Source organism: Podarcis vaucheri (genome assembly GCF_965113315.1).
Source record: "Podarcis vaucheri genome assembly, chromosome: 1".
Taxonomy (NCBI): domain Eukaryota; kingdom Metazoa; phylum Chordata; class Lepidosauria; order Squamata; family Lacertidae; genus Podarcis; species Podarcis vaucheri.
In genome coordinates this window covers 12,836,063-12,862,380 of record NC_138759.1, presented here as the reverse complement: position 1 = coordinate 12,862,380, position 26,318 = coordinate 12,836,063, and the positions used below count along the sequence as shown (strand labels likewise).

Genomic DNA, 26,318 nt, shown 5'->3' with positions numbered 1-26,318 from the left:
CTAGGGCTTGCCGATCGAGAGGTCGGCGGTTCGAATCCCCGCGGCGGGGTGCGCTCCTGCTGCTCGGTCCCAGCGCCTGCCCACCTAGCAGTTCGAAAGCACCCCCGGGGGCAAGTAGATAAATAGGTACCGCTTACCAGCGGGAAGGTAAACGGCGTTCCGTGTGCGGCTCTGGCTCGCCAGATGCAGCTTTGTCACGCTGGCCACGTGACCCGGAAGTGTCTTCGGACAGCGCTGGCCCCCGGCCAATAGATGTGAGATGGGCGCACAAACCCCAGAGTCTGTCAAGACTGGCCCGTTCGGGCAGGGGTACCTTTACCTTTACCTTAATATTATACCGCTGGCCTCAAACCAATGCCAGAATAGTGCAACATTCAGTCTCCCCAGTAGTGGGTGCTGCAGGGGTGAAAGTTGTACTTTATATAAAGTTTGAATAAAAAACAAATAGATATGTGCTCCAGTCCTATAATTAAGGAGTACCCAATATTATGTTTTAAACATTAAGCAGGAACTTTAAAAAAAAATGTTTTGGGGTGGGCAGAGAGTTACAATAAAAAATGGGGGGGGGAAGCACCAACACATTTTCCTACAGTAACTTTAAATAGGCCAATTTGAATTGTTGTTGCACATTTATATCCTGCATTTTTCCCTAACAGGGAAAGCTTTGTACCAGTTTAAATCAGTGCCCATGAAATTCAAGAAATTTCAATAAGAAGTGGGGTTTCTGTACTCTGTTACCTAACTCCATTCCTTTTCCTCCTTTTATGTGCAATAGACAGGTAATTTACATCAAAATTTCCACAAGGAGTCATATTATAGCTTTTTATTTTCTTCCATAGGTTGTTCAGCTTAGTAATTAATAAAGGCATTGTTCTTACCAAAACTGACACAATGGAAATAATAAATTAATAAATATGTTAATAAGTAAAGCACAGAAATCTAAACAAGCATCCACTATCAAGTTCCTCTTTTTTATATAAAATAATAATAATTCAATTTTCTCACTTGATAAGTTGGGGAGGGGAAAATAACTGCTTGGACATGAAGTATTATTATTTCCAGTTAAGAAAGTAAACTGAAACCCCAAAAAAGAGCAGGATTCTTTCTTTCTTTCTTTCTTTCTTTCTTTCTTTCTTTCTTTCTTTCTTTCTTTCTTTCTTTTAAGACAGCTCCTGCATAGAGTTTCCAGGAATTGATGGTTTTTCTCACATCTGAAAGCCTTTCCCGGACAAAGCATCAATGATGCCAGCTTCCTTTGTTGCTGCTCGTTTTCAAGCTATGCAGAGAGAGAGAGAGAGAACATGCCTCATATTTGTATGCAGTGAAATCATGCCAATACATACCAGCACCTTTGAATTAAAAAACAGAATGACTAATAGCCCGAGTCTATGTTCATCAGCAGAGGGTTCAGTCCTGCTGGGTGTTGCTTTGCCAGCATGTTCCCTGCAGACAATACACTGCCTAACCAGACCCCTGCAGCCAGCAGGACTAAATCTTCTGTTCATTAGCTGGCAGGCAGAGGGTTCAATCCTGCTGGGCACTTCTTTACTATTCAGCATGTTTTACCAGCCCACCCCATCCTGCCAGTCAACTCTGACATGTGGGTAGGACTGCTCGCTTATCAGTCAACTGGCATCATCATGAGGTCAGGATGCACTGACAGATGAAGAGTCCTGCCCATCTCTCAAAGTTGGTCCACTGGGGTGGTGAGGGAGAAATCAAGATCTGGCCCCAAACGTTCCCGGCCTCTAGATTAGAGCCGTAAATATGATACGTGAAGGAGCCCTAAAACGTCTTGGTGAAGTCTCCAGGTGACTGCAGAAAGTTCTTAAGGGCTCCCTTCTCAATGCTGCACACTCAGGCGCCTTTAACCACAGCCCCATATCGCAGCGAGCAAAACATTGAGTGAACAGGAACAAGCTGTCATGCTGATAGGGGGATTTCTGCAGGTGACAGTGGCAGCTGTCGGAACTGGTATCTGCTGTTGTCACCCAGTGTGGGGGCTCTGTCAGGGTTCCTAAGGGATCTATGGGGTTATGAAGGCTGTACAGGGAGCTCCTCATCTGGAGCTGGTCTTTGGAGGGCCGGAGGGCCCCTCTTCCATCACAATCCCCTTGCCTGCTCCCACCCCGCTCAACAAGCTACTTCTCCTAATATGGCAAAGTTCACTAAAAATAGGAGGACAAACTGAGACAATAAAGGAAAATAAACCCGTCTTAACCATCTTAACTGAAGGACGTGGGTGGCACTGTGGGTTAAACCACAGAGCCTAGGACATGCCGATCAGAAGGTCGGCGGTTCGAATCCCCACGACGGGGTGAGCGCCTGTTGCTCAGTCCCTGCTCCTGCCAACCTAGCAGTTCGAAAGCACATCAGAGTGAAAGTAGATAAATAGGTACCGCTCCAGCGGAAAGGTAAACGGTGTTTCCGTGTGCTGCTCTGATTTGCCAGAAGTGGCTTAGTCATGCTGGCCACATGACCCGGAAACTGTAAGCCAGCTCCCTCAGCCAATAAAATGAGATGAGTGCGGCAACCCCAGAGTCGGCCACGACTGGACCTAATGGTCAGAGGTCCCTTTACCTTTACTTTAACCATCTTAACATAAGTTCAGCATCTACCAAACCTTCAGACTTTTTGGAACCCGGGACCCAACCACCACTAGTCCCAATGTGGAACATGGAACCATTTTTAGGTTTATTTGTTGTTAACTTCCTCCTTTGTGATCAGCCTCTCCCCGTTTCCCTCCTCCTCCTCCCCAAAAGCCCTACATTTGATACAAAAAGGGAAATTATGGGCATTTTAGGCCACAGCGTCACACAGTTAAGGCGCTGTAAATAAGTAAATTAATAACTGCCTTTAGCTGTTAAAATCAAGAAGGCATCTAGGTAGGTAAAAAGGTAAAGTTTGGTCAAAGGCGACTATGGGGTGTGGCGCTCATCTCGCTTTCCAGGCTGAGGGAACCGGCATTTGTCCACAGACAGCTTTCCGGGTCATGTGGCCAGAATGACTAAATCACTTCTGGCACAATGGGACATCTTCCTGCCACAGTGGTACCTATTTTTCTACTTGCACTAGCGTGCTTTCGAACTGCTAGGTTGGCAGGAGCTGGGACAGAGCAACAGCAGCTCACCTCATTGAGCGGATTTGAACTGCCAACCTTCCGATCGGCAAACTCAAGAGGCTCAGTGGTTTAGACCCTGCATCTAGATAAACTTGTACATGGACCCAGTGTTACAAAATCAAATTCTAAAAAGGAATACCCAAACTGGTTGTGATAATAACTGAAAAGTGGGGGAACAGAGGAAAACTTATTTCCAAAGGTTATACCTCTTTAACAATGCTTCCGACGCTTAGCTGCTTCTCCTTCTTCAAGCAAATTCTTCCTCTTTTCTGCCTTTACCCCTTGTTCCCTTCTGTCCCGATTTTCCTACATTCCAACACACAAAAATATAAAATTCAATAGAAGCCTGACCAAAAAAAAAAAAAAATCCACATGGATAATAAACCCACCTAGTTTGAAAATTGCAGCCCACTTTTTAAACAAAACAACAACACATTCCTTGAATTAATTTACAAACCACCACAGTAAATCACTGTGCACTGGGGCGGAAACCATGCGAAAGTAGTATGAGATCAGGGCAGTCAACGGCATGCAATTTGAATTAATTTGACTGGCGGTGGGCTCAGGACATGCAAGGAGGAAAATACTGCTTCATGAAACTACGAATTAATGTATGGGATTCACAGCCACAAAATGTGCAGGGATACACCGTATTTTTCCGTGTATAAGACGCCCCCATGTATAAGACACCCCTTATTTTGGGGGACTCCAAATTAAGAAAACACGTCTCAGCACTACCCGTCTATAAGACGAGCCCCAATTTTAATCTAATTTTTTTGGTTAAAAAAAACCTATTCTTATACACGGAAAAATACGGTAATTACAACATACAACCAGTTACTAAATTCAGCAGCAATTGTACAGCTCCTTGTTCATTTGTTATTAAAAAGAGTCAAAGCAGCTTGCTGCATGCTCCATGCATCTTAACCCATGCGTAGAGAAGTAGCGTGTGTTTTATTATAACCATGTTATCTACTTTAGCTGCTCATACCAGACAAAGGCTACAAAGTAGAGTTCTGGGTAGATGCAAAGACTCTCTCAACAAGGTTCTTTATGTCCTCCTCCCAAACAGAAGCCCCTCACGCAACATTGAAACTTATTCTTGCAACTCCCTTTTGAATTTCAGAAGTGGCTTGCTATCAGCAAGTATAGGGGAGAGGGCTTGCACTGGTGCCTCTGTGCTGCACAAGTGTGTGAAAATCAAACACACTGCTGTATGTACACGTAATTCCTTGATATCAAAATGCCCACAAGAAGCATACAAGCTAGAGATCTGAGGATTATATTCAGTTCTAGCAAAGACTAAGGAGTAGCTGGTGGTTCCTTCTACCAATATGCAGTTTTGTGAAGTCCAATAATTTTTTATTCCCACAATGGTAGTTTCACGCATTTCTGGCATTAATTGGTAGCTTTAATATATTCCCCTTATTTCTGATTTTCAGGCTGTGAGTGCCATTACTTATGTAGCCAAAACAGATTCACCCACAAACATGGGGGAAGAACCAGTAAGTTCAGGGGAACCCCGAGTTTTGCAGCAATAGAAAAATGATCGCAGGGGCAGGGAGATAAGAGGGGGAAATCACAATATACAGCCCAATGAGAACAATATGTGAGGAGTTCACCCCCCCCAAAAAAAAATTGCTGGCTGCTGGGGTAGAGTAAATTAAAACTGGGTGGTGTGGGAATGGAATATATTGAGAAAGGGGATGGCCGGCAGGAACCCTAAATGGGAACATTCCACATAGCAAAATTTTGTTGCAGGTCCCACTTGTCATTATCGAACCTTGTTTATTATTGCAAACCTTGAGGGCTTTGATGAAGAGATCCCTGAAGGTTTTCATAGTGTTAAAAAGATCATCTAATGAGTGTGTGTTTCGATCTTCACAGAGATAATCAGCAAGCTCAGCTTTCTTTTCCACAAGGGCATTCATTTCCTCACCCAGTTCCTTGGAAGCATTTATGCTATCCTACTTGCAAACACAATTTGCGCATGTTAGAAAACATTGTTCAAAATAACATTGCACCTGGTGCGGGTTTGTTTGACTGTTTTTTACAGTCTGTATTTTGTTGGTCTTAATGCTTTGCTTAACCATTAAAGGTAAAGGGACCCCTGACCATTAGGTCCAGTCGTGACCGACTCTGGGGTTGCGGTGCTCATCTCGTTTTATTGACTGAAGGAGCCGGCGTACAGCTTCCGGGTCATGTGGCCAGCATGACTAAGTCGCTTCTGGCGAACCAGAGCAGTGCACGGAAACGCCGTTTACCTTCCCGCCAGAGTGGTACCTATTTACCTACTTGCACTTTGACGTGCTCACCGCCAACCTTCTGATCAGCAAGCCCTAGGCTCTGTGGTTTAACCCACAGCGCCACCATTACTTACTAATATTATCATAAGCAGCCACAGAAAATAATAGTAATTGTAAGGTAAGGTATACATTTTTAAAAAAACAAAACAGAATCAAGGGTGGGGGATTTGTGAAAATAGTCCAAAAGAGCTCTCTAGCAGCTTGTGAGCAACTTTCTGAAATAAATAGAATAAAGCCCTTTCTAGTCAATCATCTTTTAGTCTAGTAAATCGTAGGATCATAGAACCAAGGGTCATCTAGTCCAACCCCCTGCAATGCAGAAATCTCAGCTAAAGCATCCATGACAGATGGCCACCCAACCTCTGCTTAAAAACCTCCAAGGAAGGAGAGTCCACAACCTTCCAAGGGAGACTCTTCCACTGTTGAACAGCTCTTACTGTCATAAAGATCTTTCTGATGTTTAGTCAGAATCTCCTTTCTTGTAACTTGAAGCCACCGGTTCAAGTCCTACCCTTCAGAGCAGGAGAAAACAAGCTTCTTTTCTCAGTTGTTGCCTGGGATCCTAACTTCTTCCTCAAAGAAGCACTTTTTATTTTGGATGGATCTCCTGTTTCGCACCATTCATTATTGCGAGGAATCTTTCTCCAGCTAGCCAGACTCCTGCTATTTGCAGTACTGCCCAGAATGATGTTGTTGTTGTTTAGTCGTTTAGTCGTTTAGTCGTGTCCGACTCTTCATGACCCCATGGACCAGAGCACGCCAGGCGCTCCTGTCTTCCACTGCCTCCCGCAGTTTGGTCAAACTCATGCTGGTAGCTTCGAGAACACTATCCAACCACCTCGTCCTCTGTCGTCCCCTTCTCCTTGTGCCCTCCATCTTTCCCAACATCAGGGTCTTTTCCAGGGAGTCTTCTCTTCTCATGAGGTGGCCAAAGTATTGGAGCCTCAGCTTCACAATCTGTCCTTCCAGTGAGCATTCAGGGCTGATTTCCTTCAGAATGGATAGGTTTGATCTTCTTGCAGTCCATGTGACTCAAGAGTCTCCTCCAGCACCATAATTCAAAAGCATCAATTCTTCAGCGATCAGCCTTCTTTATGGTCCAGCTCTCACTTCCATATATCACTACTGGGAAAACCATGACTTTAACTATACGGACCTTTGTTGGCAAGGTGATGTCTCTGCTTTTTAAGATGCTGTCTAGGTTTGTCATTGCTTTTCTCCCAAGACTGTCCAGAATATGCTTGTGCAAAATGGCAAACCCGTCAACTGAAGGAGAAGAAGACTCTACTGCAGACAGAACCAACTGGCTTTAAGGCACAATGCAGGCAAACATCTTGTCAATCTCTCACTCTCTCGTGCACACAATCTCTTGGCAGCAAGGGGCCTTGCTTTCAGAATTTTGCTTGACAGGCTGCCTAAATTAACCAGGCAAGTCTATTTGTTCTTTTCAGCCAATTGAAGATAAAGTGCATTCATCTCATCTCTTAATGGGGTGGAGGGGAGCAGCATGGTTTGCATCCCCTGCGCACGAGGCCCCACTTTGCAAAAACCAAGGCACCCGGGGTCTGGACAGCGTCAGGATGAGCCACTGCTTGAGAACCACATGTATGCTGCCAGTTCCATGAAGGAAGGAAGATAATATATAAACAAATGTAGGGTGACAAATTAGAAACAAACGGCTAGTCTCGCCCTGCACCATCACGCACCAGTGGTCTCCCCTAAATGTTATTCCACACATTGCACCACTGGATAGCTCAGCTGGCTAGAGCAGGGTGCTGTTAACGCCAAGGTTGCAGGTTCGATCCCTGTGTGGGGCAGCTGCATATTCCTTCTTTGCAGGGAGTGGTACTAGTTGATCCTCAAGGGCCCTTCCAGTTCTAGTTCTATGATTCTAGTTCTATGATTCTAGTTCTATGATTCTAAGAAAAGCCACAGGTGCTCCAGCACATGCATGCAGAGCCATGTTAGGGGCCACTCCATTTTCTTTCATTTCAGAGGGGTCATAGCTCCATGGTAAAGGTAAAGTTAAAGGGACCCCTGACCATTAGGTCCATCACTGGGGCTGCGGCGCTCATCTCGCTTTATTGGCCGAGGGAGCCGGCATACAGCTTCCGGGTCATGTGGCCAGCATGACTAAGCTGCTTCTGGCGAACCAGAGCAGCGCATGGAAACTCCATTTACCTTCCCACCGGAGCGGTACCTATTTATCTACTTGCACTTTGACGTGCTTTCGAACTTCTAGGTTGGCAGGAGTAGGGACCGAGCAATGGGAGCTCACTCCATTGCAGGGATTCGAACCGCCAACCTTCTGATCGGCAAGTCCTAGACTCTGTGGTTTAACCCACAGCGCCACCCGCGTCCCCATAGCTCCATGGCTTGTATGCAAAAAGATCTCAGGACTGATCCCTGGGACCTTCAGAAGGTCATGGAGAGAGGGTACAATACTGAGCTATATGGACTATTGATCTGATTCACATTCACACCATACATTTAAAGTAGTTGTATCAGTCATGGCTTCCCCCACAGAACCCTGGGATCTGTAGTTTGTCAATGATGCAGAGAGCTTAGGACAGTGATGGCCAAACTTGGTCCTCCAGCTGTTTTGGGACTACAACTCCCATCATCCCTAGCTAACAGGACCAGTAATCAGGGATGGTGGGAATTGTAGTCTGAAAACAGCTGGAGGGCCAAGTTTGGCCATCACTGGCTTAGGAGACCCGTAAGAAACTACAGTTCCCAAGATTTTTTGTGGAAAACCATGGTCACACATCCACATTGCATGTTCACATTTAGAGCATGGCTTCCCTTAAACAATCCTTGGAACTGTAGTTTAAGGGTGCTGGGAATTGTAGCTCCATCAGGGGTAAGCTACAGTTCCCATTTGTGTGGGTTTTTGGGGGGAGAGACATGTACAATAAATGCATGTTGTGGATGTGACCCATGACCCTTAAAGAGAGCAAGGACCTGTGAAACCCATTTAGCAGACACAACTAAGAAACATTCTGGAATAAAAGGAAGCTTGAGTACCATTGGTAAATCCACGTAACTTACTTTAATAGATTTCCCAAACTGGACTTTCACATCATCCTTGGATGAAAATATCTTTTGCTCGATTTCCAACAATTTCTTTAGAAGGCCTTCCACTTCCACTTGCATCTCTTTTACATTGATTCTGGAAGAGGTTTAGTAAAAAAAAAACCGACAAGCAGCATCTATAGGTAAACCCATTGTGGAAGCTTCCCTTCCTCAGCACCCCCACATATCTCTCAACGGGAAACACAGAAGGAGAGTCTTTGTGGTGAGAGAGATCATGCATGCAAGACAAAGGAAGGAGCCTTATCAATGGTCCTCTACCTGAGTGGAATGTGGATACAGGAACCACATTTCTTTGGCAGGGTCCCTGCAGAGTCCTTGTCCCCAGTGCCCTACAGCTACCCCATCCAGCACGAAAGGGGAGCTTTTCATCCACAGGGTGCTCCAAAGCTAAGCATTTAGGAATGCTGAAAACACAAGGGCAGGCATAGGCAAACTCGGCCCTCCAGATGTTTTGGGACTACAACTCCCATCATCCCTAGCTAACAGGACTAGTGGTCAGGGATGATGGGAATTGTAGTCCCAAAACATCTGGAGGGCCGAGTTTGCCTATGCCTGCACAAGGGGCTTCCGTTTCAAGGGAATGCTGTGCAAGTTCTGCAACGTACAGCAGAGCTTCATGGAAAACACAGACGAAATCAGAGCACTCCAAGTCATTTGCTCATGTACATGCACAGAAAACAGCAGATCTGTCTGAAAGGCAACACCTGCATTAATGGTTGCAGTGCATCCCTTATTATTATTATTATTATTATTATTATTATTATTATTATTATTACTACACAACTGTATAATATTATTGTGCAATCTTAGAAGGGGTGTGGCTGTGAGGTGCAGAGCTGTGATTATCACGAAGGGACCCTGCACTTCTGAATTTGCCACTGCGCAACTGGTTAGACATTGTGTTGGGCTAATAGGAAGAAGAGGGGAAGGCAGTGCCTTCGCCCAGTTCTGTGTGTCCCCACCCCACCCCAGTCCCCATGCCACAGAATTCTCCACTTCCTCATACAGTGGACACTCGGGTTGCGAACGTGATCCATGCGGGAAGCATGTTCACAACCCGCAGCGTTCGCAACCTGCAGCGCCGCACCGCGTCTGCGCACGCGTGGGTTGCGATTCGGTGCATCTGTGCACGCGCAAGCGCCAAAACCTGGAAATAACCCATTCCGGTACTTCCTAGTTCTGTGCGGTGCGCAACCTGAATCACGCAACCCGAAGCATCTGTAACCCAAGGTACGACTGTATTCTAATTCTGCTTTAACAAACACACATTAACCTTTTTATTTCAAATGTTAGAAGGGAGGAGAGTTTACCCAGCTGCCTTTGAAACGCACTCCAGGTCATGGGGAAGCTGTAAAAGGTCTCTGTGTTTTTTTTCAACCTCCTAGAACAAAACAAAACAAAAAGCAGGAAAAAAGTAGTAATCATGTATTTGCATCTGTAGAAAGCACCAACCAATTATTAGAAGCGCGAGAAAACAGGAAGCAGCCTTATATTGAGACAGCCCATTGGGTTCCTAGTTCAGCATCGTCATGGCCTGTTCTCCAGGATTTGAGGAAGTGTTATCTCTACCTGGAGATATTAGAGTTTGGACCGGGGACCTTCTGCATTAGGGGAATTTGTTTATTAAAATGTGTGTACATGAAGGTACATTCTTTCACCTTTGGTGGACGTGCCCTAGGATTAAGGCTTTCTGGGAAATGATATATAATGAATTGAAAAAGGTATTCAATTATACCTTCCTGAAGAAACCAGAGGCCTTTCTCCTGGGCATTGTCGGCCAATTGGTGCAAAAGAAGGACAGAACTTTTTTTATGTATGCTACAACAGCAGCGAGAATACTTATCGTTAAGTATTGGAAGACACAAGATCTACCCACTCTGGAAGAATGGCAGATGAAGGTGATTGACTACATGGAACTGGCTGAGATGACTGGCAGAATCCGAGAACAGGGAGAAGAGTCGGTGAAAGAAGACTGGAAGAAATTTAAGGACTATTTAAAGAAATATTGTAAAATGAATGTTAAAAAGATGTTGGATAGAAACTAAGTGGTTTCCAGCTGTAATGCTTTAGGAGATATGAAAAAAGGATTATAAATGGGTAAAGGTTTAATGGTAAGGATTTGCTGAACTAACAAATTGAACTGGAATACAAAGAAGGGAAGTATGAGGAGGTCGGAGGGAATAAGGGTATGGAAGTTATGTCATTGAAAATTAATGTGTGTTTTTAATTGTTTATTATTTTGTATGTTTTTTTGTTTTTTTCTTATATCCAAAAATCTTTAATAAATATCTTATAAAAATATATATATATTAAAATGTGTGTACAGTCAACCTTCGGTTCCCGAAAGCATCGTACGTTTTGGTCCCGAATGTTGAAAACCCAGAAGTAACTGATCCAGTTTTTGAACAATTTTCAGAAGCCAAACAGCTTCCAGGGAGCTTTCTTCTTTTTTCTTCGTTGGGTGTTCAGTAGGGCGGTTCATAAAATACTTATTTTTTGAAAATGCCTGCTCCAAAGGTCTTATCTTGCGACACTAGGGATTATATAGCTATATCTGAAATTTCATGCATATCAGTTAATACCTTGACCCTCCTCCACAAAAATAGCTGTTTACTTGGCCATTTTCCTATGTTGTGAAGGCTGAAATTTCAATTCAGTGGAGCAGGTGGGGGGTGTTCAGGTGTAAAGGGAGGGCCTGGCCAGGTTGGTGAGTAGAGCAAGGAAAGGCAGCAGCATATTTATAATCATAAAATTAGAATCATAGAATCATAGAGTTGGAAGAGACCGCAAGGGCCATTGAGTCCAACCCCCTGCCAAGCAGGAAACACCATCAGAGCACTCCTGACATATGGTTGTCAAGCCTCTGCTTAAAGACCTCCAAAGTAGGAGACTCCACCACACTCCTTGGCAGCAAATTCCACTGTCGAACAGCTCTCACTGTCAGGAAGTTCTTCCTAATGTTTAGGTGGAATCTTCTTTCTTGTAGTTTGGATCCATTGCTCCGTGTCCGCTTCTCTGAAGTAGCAGAAAACAACCTTTCTCCCTCCTCTATGTGACATTCTTTTATATATTTGAACATGGCTATCATATCACCCCTTAACCTCCTCTTCTCCAGGCTAAACATGCCCAGCTCCCTTAGCCGTTCCTCATAAGGCATAGTTTCCAGGCCTTTGACCATTTTGGTTGCCCTCCTCTGGACACGTTCCAGTTTGTCAGTGTCCTTCTTGAACTGTGGTGCCCAGAACTGGACACAGTACTCCAGGTGAGGTCTGACCAGAGCAGAATACAGTGGCACTATTACTTCCCTTGATCTAGATGCTATACTCCTATTGATGCAGCCCAGAATTGCATTGGCTTTTTTAGCTGCCGCGTCACACTGTTGGCTCATGTCAAGTTTGTGGCCAACCAAGACTCCTAGATCCTTTCCACATGTACTGCTCTCAAGCCAGGTGTCACCCATCTTGTATTTGTGCCTCTCTTTTTTTTTTTGCCCAAGTGCAATACTTTACATTTCTCCCTGTTAAAATTCATCTTGTTTGTTTTGGCCCAGTTCTCTAATCTGTCAATTGATGTTTTAAAAAGTGCAATCAGTTCTCATAAGGGGGTTCGGGTTTTGTCTTGTCTTAAAACAATACTGCTCCTAATGTAGTCTCAGAATCAAAGTCAAGTGCAAGAAAGAAGAAGGAAATGCATCCGTACCTCTAGGATGTGATGGAGCAGAGTAATGCTGTTTTTATTTGCTCTTGTCTCTGTTAGTTTGAGCAACGTGCTGATTCTGAAGCCTCCAGCATTCCCACTGTGACGCCCCTGAAAGATCAGATGTGATATGAGCCAACCACACACTTCCAAGAAAAAGGCACACCCAACGTGCCCCTTTGTCATCACAGCTGGATGGCAACTGTAATAGACACACAGACATTTAGATATCTTGAGAAGCCACTAAACCAAGCATGCAAGACGAAGGGATGAAAGGGCCCAATAATACAAATTATGGTATGGAGAACCAGACCACTCCAGTTCCCATCAGCCCTGGGCTGGCCTAACCAGTATTCAGGGACTGCAATACAGTAGTACCTCGGGTTAAGAACTTAATTTGTTCCAGAGGTCTGTTGTTAACCTGAAACTGTACCTGAGGTACCACTTTACCTAATGGGGCCTCTTCTGTTCTCATCCTGAAGCAAAGTTCTTAACCCGATGTACTATTTCTGGGTTTGCAGAGTCTGTAACCTGAAGCGTCTGTAACCTGCGATACCATTGTACCTCAAGGACCGCCTCTTACCTTATGAATCTACCTGGACCCTGAGATCACCTTCTGAGGCCCTTCTTCGTGTGCCTCCTCCTCGAGAGGTCCGGAGGGTGGCAACACGAGAACGGGCCCTTTCTGCGTCGCTCCCCATCTGTGGAATGCTCTCCCCAGGGAAGTTCGCCTGGCACCTTCATTATACACCTTTAAGGCGCCGGGCACAAAATGTTCCTCTTCAACCAGGCCTTTGGCTGATTGAATCCAATGCGCTTTTAAAATATGTTGGGGAGAGGGGGTTACTGGGTTGTCTTCGTTTGTATTATGTACGGTGGACGCTCGGGTAGCGAACGTGATCCATGCGGGAGGCACGTTTGTAACTCGCAGCGCCGCTTTTGTGCTGAAGCGTATGTAACCTGAAGCGTCTGTAACCTGAAGCGTATGTAACCCGAGATACCACTGTACATGAACAACAACAAAAGGTATGCCTACTCACCCATGAAATTTCCTAGGTGACCTTGGCACTATCAGCACCTTTTACCCCAGGGATAGGGAACATCAGGCCTGAGGTGCGGTGGATCTACAAAATGTAGTCCTCCAGGCCTCTCTATGTGGCCCAGGGAACCACATCTGTTGGATTCTCTAGCCTTTATCAGAGGTAACTGGCCACTTTCCCGGCACTCGGCTTGAGATCCTTGTTGACCTTCCCGTCTGCGTCACCCGGCAGGATACAGGCAAGGTCACGATCGGCGATCCCACTCAGCGTGAGAGGGACACACCACTCCTCCCTCCTCCCTGCTTCCCCAGGGAGGGGAAAGAGACAGACAGAAATCTATTTACATGTTTTTATTCCTGTCTTTGCATCAGTACAGAGAAACACGTCTGCACTCTCCAGTCTCCAACAGTAGAGATACATACTCCACCCCTGTACTCCCAGTACAGGTCAGATGACACTCTGAGCTAACATCCGGTGCTCAGCACAGTGAAAAGACTGCCCCTTTGTTTCCATGGTACAGTCCCCAACAATCACATCCTGTTTTGCATTACAGCCACATGCAGCTCGCTCTCTCATTGCTGCTTTTTCCTGACACCCACCCCAAGCTACAACTTTCAGTGGCACAAGTGTTTTTGCCTGGCCAGAAGGCATCCTTGAATTCCCCCTAATGCCTCTTTCTTCCCTGTCTGGATGGACAATAGAAAGGGGTTAAGCACGTGTGTGTATAAACTAGCCTACCGTACAAAGGCAAAAGTTTACGTTGATTGCTCCACCCACTTTTGCCCCGGCCCCACCCACCGCCAGCATAGGGCTCCCCCAAGGGTCACCTAAAAGGCAACGTGGCCCCTTGGGGTAAAACAGGTTCCCCATCCCTGTCTCAGCCTAACCTACTTTGGAGGGTTGTTGCAAAGATAAACCAGGGGCAGAAGGGGACCATATACAATAGTCTAAAGTTCCCTGGAGGAAAGGGTTAGGAAAGAAGAGATAAAAAAAGGTGAGACATGTAGGTATTTCCCCACTCTCCCCACCTTCTTACATAATTTAAGAAGTTTCCAACTTTCAGAATCAACTGGCAGAACAATGGCAGACGCCGGTTTGTAAGAAGCGCTGAAAAAGAGAAGAATGCAAACGTCGTTTTTACTTGGAGTTTGCACACAAAAAAACCACCTCTGCTGCTCCATATCTTGCATTTAAACTCAGGAAGAAAATAATATTTAGGTTGCAATTGAAAACTGAACTCAGTGGGCAGTTCTTCTGAGTACTCTTGTATTGAATTGTTAAAGGTAAAGAGACCTTGACCATTAAGTCCAGTCGCGGATGACTCTGGGGTTGTGGTGCTCATCTCGCTTTACTGGCCGAGGGAGCCAGCGTTTGTCCACAGACAGCTTCCGGGTCATGTGGCCAGCATGACTAAGCCACTTCTGGTGAACCAGAGCAGCGCATGGAAACGCCATTTACCTTCCTGCCGGAGCGGTACCTATTTATCTACTTGCACTTTGACGTGCTTTCGAACTGCTAGGTTGGCAGGAGCAGGGACCGAGCAACAGGAGCTCATCCCATCACGGGGATGGGGCAAGCCCTAGGCTCAGTGGTTTAGAACTGAATTGTTAGTTGTCTTTAAATGATGAGTAACCGGGGGTATCCAATTAAGTCACTGATAAAATATAAAGCTACACAGAACTACGAAGTGTGTGAGTCCTATAAAAATGCAAATAAAAATCAAAGCATCTCCAAAAAGACATTAGAGTTTTCAGCTAGCATTATTTTCTCCTGTTTGGGTAACTTGAGCAAATTAATTTATTTAATCTGGATCGCCAATGGTTACTGGTCACAATGGCTAAGTTCTACCTCCATTGCTGAAAGCACTATGCTGGGAATCACAAGCAGGCTGAGGGTCCTGCTGTGCTCCTGTTTGTGGGCTTTTGAGAGCATCTTGTTGTCCACTGTGAGAAGAGGATACTGAATTAGATGGGTCTTTGGTCTGATCCAGCACAGCTCTTCTTATGTTCTCATGCTGCCATTCCACGCTTAGTCTGGGCAAGAGCAGTATTTGGTACTAGATGCAAAACTCAAAATAAAATTGGAAGCTTGGGATTGTGGTTTTTAAAGGGAATTTACAGATCATGCGGATGGGAGGTGTGTTGAATGGTCTCTTTAAATTTGAAGGTTCATTATTGTTCCACAGGATGTGTATTTCTTTAAAAGCCAGAGCAAATAACATGACCTAGTTTTACAGCTGTGAAGCAGGTGCTGTTGTTGTTTAGTTATTTAGTCATGTCAGACTCTTTGTGACCCCCTGGACCAGAGCACGCCAGGAACTCGTGTCTTCCACTGCCTCCCGCAGTTTGGTCAAACTCATGTTGGTAGCTTCGAGAACACTGTCCAACCATCTCATCCTCTGTCATCCTCTTCTCCTTGTGCCCTCCATCTTTCCCAACATCAGGGTCATTTCCAGGGAGTCTTCTCTTTTCATGAGGTGGCCAAAGTATTGGAGTCTCAGCTTCAGGATCTGTCCTTCCAGTGAGCACTCAGGGCTGATTTCCTTAAGAATGGATAGGTTTGATCTTCTTGCAGTCCATGGGACTCTCAGGAGTCTCCTCCAACACCATAATTCAAAAGCATCGATTCTTCAGCGATCAGACTTCTTTATGGTCCAGCTCTCACTTCCATACATCACTACTGGGAAAACCATAGCTTTAACTATACGGACCTTTGTTGACAAGGTGATGTCTCTGCTTTTTAAGATGCTGTTAAGTTGTGGTAATTAAGCTGTTGGGTATGGTATATAAAGAGCAGCATGTAGCTCTCGCGGTACCCTGGTGGATGGGTCATTCTTATTGATATATTGTAATTTAGTGTAAAAAGGAGTTTTTGTTTTTGTTATTAAAACCTAGCAAAAGTTAGTTTTGCGTTTCTTGAATTTGTGGTCTCCCCAGCACACCTTCTGCAGCGCAACTAGTCTGCAAAATAACTAACAAGGTGCTGCCAGTCAATGACAACAATACTAAGTTAGACAGACCAATGGTGTGAATCTTTTTCATTTGTTCCTAAATTTTGCAGTCCACTTACTCTCAGCAGCTGCTCTGACCAATTTTGCTTTGGGCCAAAGCAGATCCAGCATAATGTTGGTCTCCGTACATATCAGCATGCCTTCAATCCTCAAGTGGTAACTAGGAAGAGAAATCAGTATTTTTTTACTTAAAAATCATCATCATCATCAGAGCTAGTAAATGGAGCCATGGACAAGGCAATTAAAAACCACACTAGGATCTCGTTAGAACATTCGGGTCAAAGAATGGAATAGTTCACAAAAATATTAACATAACAGTGTGTCACTTTTCCATCCCAGCAATGCTCCCCAATTTAATTTTGTTCTCCACCATCTCCAAAAGACCTTTCTGAAACTCTGCTTCTTTCACTGGCATTACTCACCCAATCTCTGAAGACAAGCGCATTTCAGAACTTTCTTACCCTTAGCAGCTGAAAATGTAATTTCCAACCTATGTGTGCTTTCTCTAGAAGCCAGAGCGTTCCTTATTTATCATGAACCATACATGCCTTTGTTCTAGGTATCCACGGATAAGCTGGTGAAAAGGAGTAAATAAGATTTGTCTGGAGCTGCTATTCAAGCATCAGCAATGGACTCTCGAGGCCTCAACTGGTCCTGCTTACACCCAAGCCAGCCACCGGACCCTCCTGGACAGGAAGGTCTATGGAAGACTTCATGTTTCAACTGGGATGTTGCCTGAGTAACAAGGCCTTATTGCCACTAGTATAGCTCCGTATTCCCTTTCCAATCCAGCTCCTGTTTGTCCCTCATTTCCAAGGTCCTCCTTCCTGGTTCTCTCTAACCCTAGTGTGCTTCTCAGTTCCAATTCCTCCTTGCTTCTTGGCTCTGACTCACTTCCTGGCTCACCTTGGACAGCTGCCTACAGCTCTGCCCTGACAAACACCCAGGGCTAGGGCAAGAGACCCTTCTGCTGAAAGACAAGATGGTGCCCCGCCGCAAAAAAATAACAACCCCAAAACAAAATCCACTTCTAGAAGTGGACTTAATTGGCAGTTGTCACACTGGTGACAGGACAGTGGCCTCTAGCACAGCAGTTGGGGGTAGCAAACTTACTTGTTTTTTATTTTCTGAAAGGATTTTTATTTTTTTTAAAAATAGATGTCTTTCCTTCCCTTTATCACAAGGGACAGGATACAGAAACTGGGCCCTCAAAAGGCAAGCCGCTCCAAAATCAAGACAAAGAAAAAGACAATAATATATTTGTCAGGGAACTGACATCAGAGGCACGGGAGAAGGAGAGGGTCTCTGATTCTGCAGGAGAAGGTCCCGGCGCTAGGGGGAGACTCAGCTGGGAAGAAGGGGAAGAGAATGAGTGTAACACCAGGGATCCAGGAGAGCAATGGGACAGGGAGGTGCAAGGGCTCCAGGACTCTTCGTTGGAAGTTAGTGAGGAGAGCCCAAGCACCCCGCTGCCCACGCCCACCCTGCGCAGGAGACTCCCGCGCAGTGAGAGGCGGAGACGATTGGGCATCAAACAGGTCTTATGTTGGCAGCGCTTTAAGAAACGCCCACAGACAGATTCTACGAGTGACTAAGGGCAGCCACGCTGAGATGGGCTGTGCAGTCCGGAGGGTTTAACCAGGCAATCTAATGCTCAAACGGAGCAGGATTGCGCACGAGTAACTCCCAACCACTACAATATTGTATGATCTGAGATAGTTCACAGAATATGGCTCAGAATGAAAAATAAGGAAAAGAAATACTGGACAAATCCTTCCTCAGCATTCTGTTGGTGCAGGAAAGGCTTATAAATGTAAAAACAAGAAAAGGGTAAAAACAGTTCTGTATGTAAAAACAATACAAATATTTTAAAAACAATTCCACGTAGCCAAACTGTTAAAAATATAGTAATTCCAATAGAGGTGCAGACTTAGGTGACACAAATGTTTCACTCACAATCCCCTGATGTCAGCTCTCTGCTGCCAGCACCACCCCACAAGAAACTGATGCCTGAGGCAGCCACATCACTCTACCTAATGGTAGAGCCGGCCCTATGCTAGCCAAGCAGAACTTGTAGGCAAGGGGAAGTAAAAGATGGCTCTTACCTGGGAACTTCAAGGAGACACAGATAAAACTGATCTGCATTTCCTAGCTTGGCTTTTTCGCCCTTGAATGCTTTCATTCTCTCAATCTGACAAAAGAGAGGAAGACTTGTCACTACCGGCTCTGAACTGCAAGCAGCGATACCCAGACCTATTACATTGCTTTTTTTTTGTAGACCACTTATAGTGTGTGTTCCCGCCCCCCTTTAACTGTATGAAGCAGCAAGCATTTTATAAATTAAGACATAAATATTAAGAAGAGGACTACAGTTCCCAGAGCCCTTTGGGGGATGCATGCTCTGGTTATCTCCCGCTTGGACTACTGCAATGCGATCTACGTGGGGCTACCTTTGAAGGTGACTCAAACTGCGATTAATCCAGAATGCGGCAGCTAGACTGGTGACTGGGAGTGGCCACTGAGACCACATAACACCAGTCCTGAAAGATCTTCATTATCTCCCAGTACGTTTCTGAGCACAATTCAAAGTGTTGGTGTTGACCTTTAAAGCCCTAAACAGCCTCGGTCCTGTATACCTGAAGGAGCGTCTCCACCCCCATCGTTCAGCCCAGACACTGAGGTCCAGCTCCGAGGGCCTTCTGGTGGTTCCCTCGCTGTGAGAGTGAGGTTACAGGGAACCAGGCAGAGGGCCTTTTCGGTAGTGGCACTTGCCCTGTGGAACGCCCTCCCAGCAGATGTCAAGGCAATAAACAACTATTTTACTTTTAAAAGACACCTGAAGGCGGGCCTGTTTAGGGAAGTTTTTAATGTCTGACACTGTATTGTTTTTGATATTTGGTTGGAAGCAGCCCAGAGTGGCTGGGGAGACTCAGTCAGATGGGCGGGGTATAAATAATAAATTATTATTATTAATAAAATGTGAGAGGCATCATGCCGCCGAATACAACTTGCTGGGAATTGCAGGTGGGCAGAGCGCTGTGGAGCTTATGCCCAGCTTTGCAGACTGTGTGGCCTCTGAGAACAGGACTGGATGGATCATTGGCCTGATGAAAGCAGGCTCGTCTTATGGTATGTATGCACTCACGTGCCTTGCCAGCTCCAGGGAGGTCAGGAGCACCACTTGTGATTGTCTAGCAACTTCCAAATATGCTCTCTTAATAGTTGCAGAGCATGACTAATGGCTTTGAGACAACTCTCAAGTTATTTCTTAACTTAACCTTCAGAAATAGCAAGACGTCTGGCATGGGTTCCGGTTCCATGAATGAAAGAAAGCTAGTCTGGTGCAGTGATGACAGTGGGGAGTGGAGAACCTTCACTCCCAATTTGGGGGTTGCATTCCCCTGGGGGTTCTTCTGTGTGCCAGTGGTGGGTGGGGCCACAGGCAAAAATGGGTGGGGCCACAGGCAAAAGTAGGCGGGTCAGGGACACTCCCTTCTCCCCGCCCCCCTTCTCTCTCCCTCCTCCGATCTTCCCATCTGCATGTAATTAAGCCACGCATAATGGCCTCAGCTGTTACAGGCTCAGGGAAATGACAACTTTCTTGGTGCACTAATAAGCACATCTGAAATTAATATAGTGGGGGGAGCCAGTATTCATACCTCATGGTTTTTAGGCAGAAGCTTCATTAGGTTTTTCAGGGCCTCTTCGTCAAACATGCTCCTGTCTCCTTTCCAAATCATGTCGGCTATTTGCTGATTCGAGCTACAAGAAAGAAGTGGAATGGTTAAGATGCACAAACATAAAAGCTAGGAAGAAATCTCAGCACAGGTGCCCCGTCCCCCCAACTTACATGGGAGTTACGTTCTGGGCCCCCCCGTGCATAAGTGAAATCACATCAAGTGGGGAGTACCCTCTAAACACCCTTTAAACACCCTCTCTTCAATCAAAAATACTGGATCCAAAAATATCCACAGCTAGAATTGAAGATCTGGAGGAGGCGAGAGGACATGCGGGGAGGCTGAGCAGTGTAAACAAAGCCCCACTGCGCCTCATGTCTCTTTGGGGCTTCCTCCACCCTCACTGACCTCCTCTTCGGGCTCCAGGGAGGGTCTGCTTGCAAGCCACGAGGACTCATCAGCTCCCTCCCGCAATTTCCAGGTTTTAATTGAATTATTTACTTATTTCCTGGTGACACACCTATTCGCGGTTGTGCAAAAGCCAAAATGTATGGGGGGGATGCCTGTAAATGGAAGAGTTGTTGACAGTGTTGTTGACCAGTTGGATCCAGTTCACATGCTTTATTACTGAAGGACCCATGCAAAGTGAAATCACAGCACAAATCCCTCGGCAGATGGCTTGCATCAGAACTTTCCAAACTTTTGTGACACATTAGTGTGTCGGCTGCAATGTGTAGGTGTGTCGTGCAAATGCTCCCTGCACTCCTCCCCTGGGAGCTGGAAAGGGGATAGTTTAACCTCTGGTTTGCTAGTAAAACTGAATTACTGTGTCGTGAAAAGATGCAAATCTAAAAGGTGTATCACCAACATGAAAAGTTTGGAAAGTTCTGGGCTTACGTAGTCATCTCCTTTGGTTTCCCATGCTGTTTTCAGTCAGCTTGGCCCCTCTTAAAAACTTTTGTCATACTTATATGCTTTTACTGGTGGTAGAGAGGAAACAAACTGGAAGTAGAGAGATCATCTCAGGGGCATCTCATGCTAAAACAGATCTCGGAAAGACCTCTGCCTTGAGACCTTGGAGAGCCAGTGCCAATCAGACTAGACAATAGTTGTGCCAACGATCTGATGCCCTACCAGGCTTCTTATTTGCTCATGTTGAAATTCTGCTTATGCTGCTGGGGGCCAGGTTTAGTCATCACTCCCCCTCACCCCACCCAGCGCATTTCATTGACCAAGTAACTCTCACCATTTAAACTGCTTTAGCACTATGTTCAGATGGAGACTTTTCTTTCGATCTACGAAGGAAATCTGTTTAAGAGGGGGGTGGTTAAAAAAAATTAGTAGCAGGAACAAGTTAATACTGCTTGCCTACTTTCTTTGAACAAAGCTCTGAGACACAGAGAATGTGCAGTGGTTTTCAGATTCCTCACCATCTCCCCACTTCCTAGCATTTTTATAGTGCGTTATGTTATGTTATGTTATGTTATGTTATGTTATGTTATGTTATGTTATGTTATGTTGTTATGTTATGTTGTTATGTTATGTTGTTATGTTATGTTATGTTATGTTTTATGTTATGTTATGTTATGTTATGTTATGTTATGTTATGTTATGTTATGTTATGTTATGTTATGCTATGTTAATCTGCTTTCCTCACAAAATTGACCCAAAACAAACTAACACAGTATAAACACAAAAAACCAATCAGAAAAGGCACATCCTAAAAACACATTTGTATAAACAAAAGACAGGTCTTAAGAGATGCCAAGGGGCTGACTTTGGTAATCTTTCGTAACATGGCAAGGCCAAAATTTGGTGCCCTCAGATGGATCCTTACAGCTATGGATCTTCTCAATTTTTGCTCCCTCTTGGCTTGCTGTCCTGTGCGAGGGAACCAGCCCCCTCTCCCGGCCCAAAATCCAGCACTGGAGATCCTGCTCTGCTAAAAGAGACCACAAGTGCTTAAAACCCATCAAATTATGGGGAATGACCCTCAGCTATTGTACCTCCTTTGGCTTCTTCAGTCTGGGTTCTGTTTTCTCCTGCTGGCTTGCCTGAGGTACACAGAAGAGTCGCTCTATGCTAATATAATCAGGCTCTATAGCTTCATCACCATTGGTCACCGCTGAAGTCCAGAGAGAACGGCCACCTGGAAAAGACGCACAATGATGGAGCGTTTCCAGCTCTACATTCCTATGATTCTAAGAACATCTGCAGTGCCACAGGTTAATAATAAACCCCTGGTTTATTATAGAACACACTTGAAAACAGCCCTGTTGGAGCCAGACCATAGATCCATCTAGTCCAGCATCTTAATAATGATAATTTTATTATTTAAGCCCCATCAGGCTGGGGTGGCTTGTTCTCAGATGCCCATGGGAAGCCCACAAGCAGAACCTGATGGCAATGGCACTCTCCCTACACAGTGGGCAGCAGAGGTAGAACACAGCCAGCGTACTCACTTTTCGTGGCATCTAAGGGAAGCGTTTGCCAGTTGAACGGCTTCATTTTCAGCATTGGCCTCTGAGCCTTCGTGGAGCCTTCAACGCTGCAGGACGGCAGGGCCTTGTTGCACAGAGATGTGGCCTTCATCAAAGGAGGGGAAGGAGGGGGTGGCAGAGGTGAAAGCGGAAGCCGCAGCATAGGCAGAGACGGGAACTCTCTGGGCGTGGCATGTGCAGTTGGAAGCTGGCAAGACTGCAAGTGCTCAGAAGTTGGAGATGTTGTCGTGGCTTCCATTGGGTCAAGTATATCTGGAGAGCTTCTCTTTCCGCTTGAGGGTTCTTCTTCCAAGTCCATGTCAACCTGAATGCACTTACTTGTTTTCTTGGTAAGCTGTTTTGCACCCATGTGGCTTTTCGCAAAACATTCTTTGCAGGTCAGAGTTTGCTCCATCATGGCTTTTTCTTCCTTTAATTCCAAAACCCACCAAAAGAGAATGGAGACATTTATTTTCAAAACTGGGATCAAGCAAGAGCATTCCCATCCACAGTGTATCTAACAGTGCTTCTGAAAACATCGGGGATGATTGTGTTGAATCTGCCATATTTGAAATCATAAGCAAGGACATTGAAACCAGCACCCAAAAAAATCAAGGTTATGGGTTTGATTCCCGTATGGGACAGCTGCACATTCCTGGACTAGGTGATCCTCAGAGCCCATTTTAACTCTACAATTCTATGATTTGCACTGAGTAATGGAATCACAACATTTTGGGCATGTGTCTGTTGTATCTCGAATTACAGATAGAGCTGTATATGGAACCCTGTACAGTACAGTATTTTTCGCTCCACAAGACGCACTTTTTCCCTCCTAAAAAAGTAAGGGGAAATGTGTGTGCGTCTTATGGAGCGAAGGCAGGCGGGAGGCAGGCGGGAAAAGCCCCCAAGAGCCACACACACGCTCTGCTGTCACTGATGGGCTGTCCTTCTCCCGCCTCGTAGAAATGCCCACAAGAGCCGTGCACCTTTTAAAGAGCGCGCGGCTCTTGCTGGCTTTTGTGGGAGGTGGGAGAAGGGACAGAGGGCAGCCCCTCAGTCCCTTTGCCCACCTCCCGGAAAAGCCCCCAAGAGCCGTGCTCCCTTTCACGAGCCATGTGGAGCTCAACGCGGCTTGTGAAAGGGAGCACTGAGCGGAGCCTGGGATGCATACAGGCTCTGCTCTGCGCTCCCTTTAAAAATATCTTTTTTCTTGCATTCCCTCTCTAAAAACTAGGTGTGTCTTATTGTCAGGTGCGTCTTATGGAGCGAAAAATACGGCAGTTTACAAAACCAGTGTTTCTGGCACAGACACTTGTGCCCAAAATACATTTTTTCTTCTCAAAAGAAAAACTCAAGTTGAGTTCTAGCCCTCATAGTTTCGTGGTAGTCCACCTGCCTTGCATACCGAAGGCCCCCGGTTCAGTCCTTGGTGTCTCCAGGTGAGGCGGCGAATGGCTGCAATCTTGAGAGAGCCATCTCCAGTTTAAGATAATACTGAGCTAGAGGGACCCATACTCTGACACAACATAACATATATGCAACTGCTTTCAAGCTATCTTTGCCCTTCCTTTAAAAAAATGAAAGCTGGTCGTACATATCTGATAGCCAGCTCAGTTCTCCAAGTACACTTAGTTCATTACATAGCCAAAACAGCACCAACCACAAACAACAGGGATATATCAGAGGAAGCTGCTCTTTGCTGAATCAGACCCTTGGACCCATCTAGTTCAGTAGAATCTACTCTGACTGGCAGCAGCTCTCTGGTATTTCAAGAAAGGGGACACTCGCAGCCCCTACCTGGTGATACCAGAGGCTGAATCTGGGACTTTATGTATTATTATTTTTATTATTATAAAATGCAGGATACATACACAAAATACATAAGAAATACAAGAAGGAAAACCCATAACCCCCCACCTCCCACAAACACATTTAAAGGCCTAGTTGAGGAATGTTTGTGCCTGGAATCTAAAGATATAATAATAATTTATTATTTATATCCCGCCCATTTGGCTGAATTTCCCCAGCCACTCTGGGCGGCTCCCAATCAAGTGTTAAAAACAGTACAGCATTAAATATATTAAAAACTTCCCTGAACAGGGCTGCCTTCAGATGTCTTTTAAAGATAGGATAGCTGCTTATTTCCTTGACACCTGAAGGGAGGGTGTTCCACATATATAATGAAGGAGCCAAGCAAGCCCTCTCTGGGCTCAGCATTCCACAAACAGGGAGCCATTGCAGAATATAGATAATAGATAACTCAGAATATAGATAACTCAGAATATTCTCACAAACAGGGAGCCATTGCAAAATATAGATAACTCAGTTGGTTAGATCATGGGTAGGCAAACTAAGGCCTGGGGGCCGGATCCAGCCCAATTGCCTTCTAAATCCTGCCCGCAGACAGTCCAGGAATCAGCGTGTTTTTACATGAGTAGAATGTGTCCTTTTATTGAAAACGCATCTCTGAGTTATTTGTGGGGTATAGGAATTTGTTCATTCCCCCACAAAAATATATATATAGTTTGGCCACCACAAGGTCTGAGGGACAGTGGACTGGCCCCCTGCTGAAAAAGTTGGCTGACCCCTGGGTTAGAGTAATCAGTTTTGCCAACAGATGGCTCTGCCCAACTCCTTTTACAGTGTGGTGTAGTGGTTAAGAGCAGCAGACTCATAATCTGGTGAACCGGGTTCGCGTCTCTGCTCCTCCACATGCAGCTGCTGGGTGACCTTGGGCCAGTCACACGTCTCTGAAGTCTCTCAGCCCCACTCACCTCACAGAGTGTTTGTTGTGCGGGAGGAAGGGAAGAGGAGATTGTTAGCCGCTTTGAGACTCCTTCGGGTAGTGATAAAGCGGGATATCAAATCCAAACTCCTCTTCTTCCTCTTTAGAAGAGAAACTAAAGAAGGTGACTGGGAAGCCCTTTGCCCCTTTAGCATCTCTGCCAAGTGACATTTCAGCAGCGGAAAGATTTTAAAGAAATATTCACTTTGCACCAGAATTCTGCTTCGAAAACCTAATTGCCCCATGCAGTAACTGGTGTTTGCCTTGACCCCACTTTGAAGCCTGCCTCTGGATTTTGATACACAAAGCCTGCTAAGAAGTCCTGCATGGGCAAAGCAGCTGCTCTGTTGGCGACTTACAGCCCTGTCCCAGGTTCAGGGGGTCCGAAAGATTTGCAGAAGCACAAAAATATCTTTAGAAATGAAGAGCCAAGGAAGTGAAACTCCCTATCTGCCCAAAAAAGCACAGTCGAAAGGTCAAGCAGCCCAGTGGGGACTGAGCATGCTCAGTGAACAGTGACTGGCTTTTAGGGGTAGGATAGACAGAAAACAAGGTGGGATAGGGAATGGAATGGAATGGAGAGTCATAGGAGAGAAAGCATAGCTAGAGCGCTTCACGCTGCAACATTTCGTTGCAGATCCCACTTACATTATCCAGACATTATTAAACTCTCATTTGACTTGAGTTTCTGATAAAAGTCTTTATGCTGATATTTGCACTCTTTCAAAGCTGAAAGACATTGCACCGCATATTACCCAAATAATTAAGGTGATTCAAGTAACATACGGGGTAACAACTGTGGAGTTTAAAAGGTACCTATGTTAGTAGTTTTACCCACCGTATATGTTTAAACAATAGACTTATGTCGCAGGAGAAAAATAACAACCCACCTCGTAATGAAAACATTTAGACTAAAATTATATCGCAAAAAATATTTCCAAACTTAGAAATAACAATATGAAACTCCTACAGATGCTCACTGTGTTTTTAATGCAATCCAAGATGTAAAATAAACTGTAAAATAAAAGATGTAAAATAAACTTTCTTCAGTAGATTACTCTAGGTGATAAAGGAATTTACAGAGAAGTACACCACAAATTACTTTTT

The 26,318-nt window shown here is 45.2% G+C and overlaps 1 protein-coding gene across 1 annotated transcript in view; it reads right to left on the bottom strand.

Moving 5' to 3' along the window:
- Positions 1 to 626: 626 nt before the first annotated feature.
- The window catches only part of LOC309529855 (inverted formin-2-like), a 29,767-nt gene continuing 4,075 nt past the window's right edge, over positions 627 to 26,318 (bottom strand). The window contains exons 2-14 of the mRNA XM_082218216.1: positions 22,409 to 22,856; positions 21,953 to 22,095; positions 21,193 to 21,254; positions 19,929 to 20,031; positions 18,375 to 18,460; positions 16,329 to 16,429; positions 14,296 to 14,366; positions 12,223 to 12,330; positions 9,834 to 9,904; positions 8,479 to 8,599; positions 4,924 to 5,088; positions 3,328 to 3,427; positions 627 to 1,276 (exon numbers count right to left, since the gene is read on the bottom strand). Coding sequence (XP_082074342.1) covers positions 3,332 to 3,427; positions 4,924 to 5,088; positions 8,479 to 8,599; positions 9,834 to 9,904; positions 12,223 to 12,330; positions 14,296 to 14,366; positions 16,329 to 16,429; positions 18,375 to 18,460; positions 19,929 to 20,031; positions 21,193 to 21,254; positions 21,953 to 22,095; positions 22,409 to 22,844 — 1,563 coding nt within the window. The 5' untranslated portion in view covers positions 22,845 to 22,856 and the 3' untranslated portion in view covers positions 627 to 1,276; positions 3,328 to 3,331. The remainder of the gene's footprint in view (positions 1,277 to 3,327; positions 3,428 to 4,923; positions 5,089 to 8,478; positions 8,600 to 9,833; positions 9,905 to 12,222; positions 12,331 to 14,295; positions 14,367 to 16,328; positions 16,430 to 18,374; positions 18,461 to 19,928; positions 20,032 to 21,192; positions 21,255 to 21,952; positions 22,096 to 22,408; positions 22,857 to 26,318) is intronic.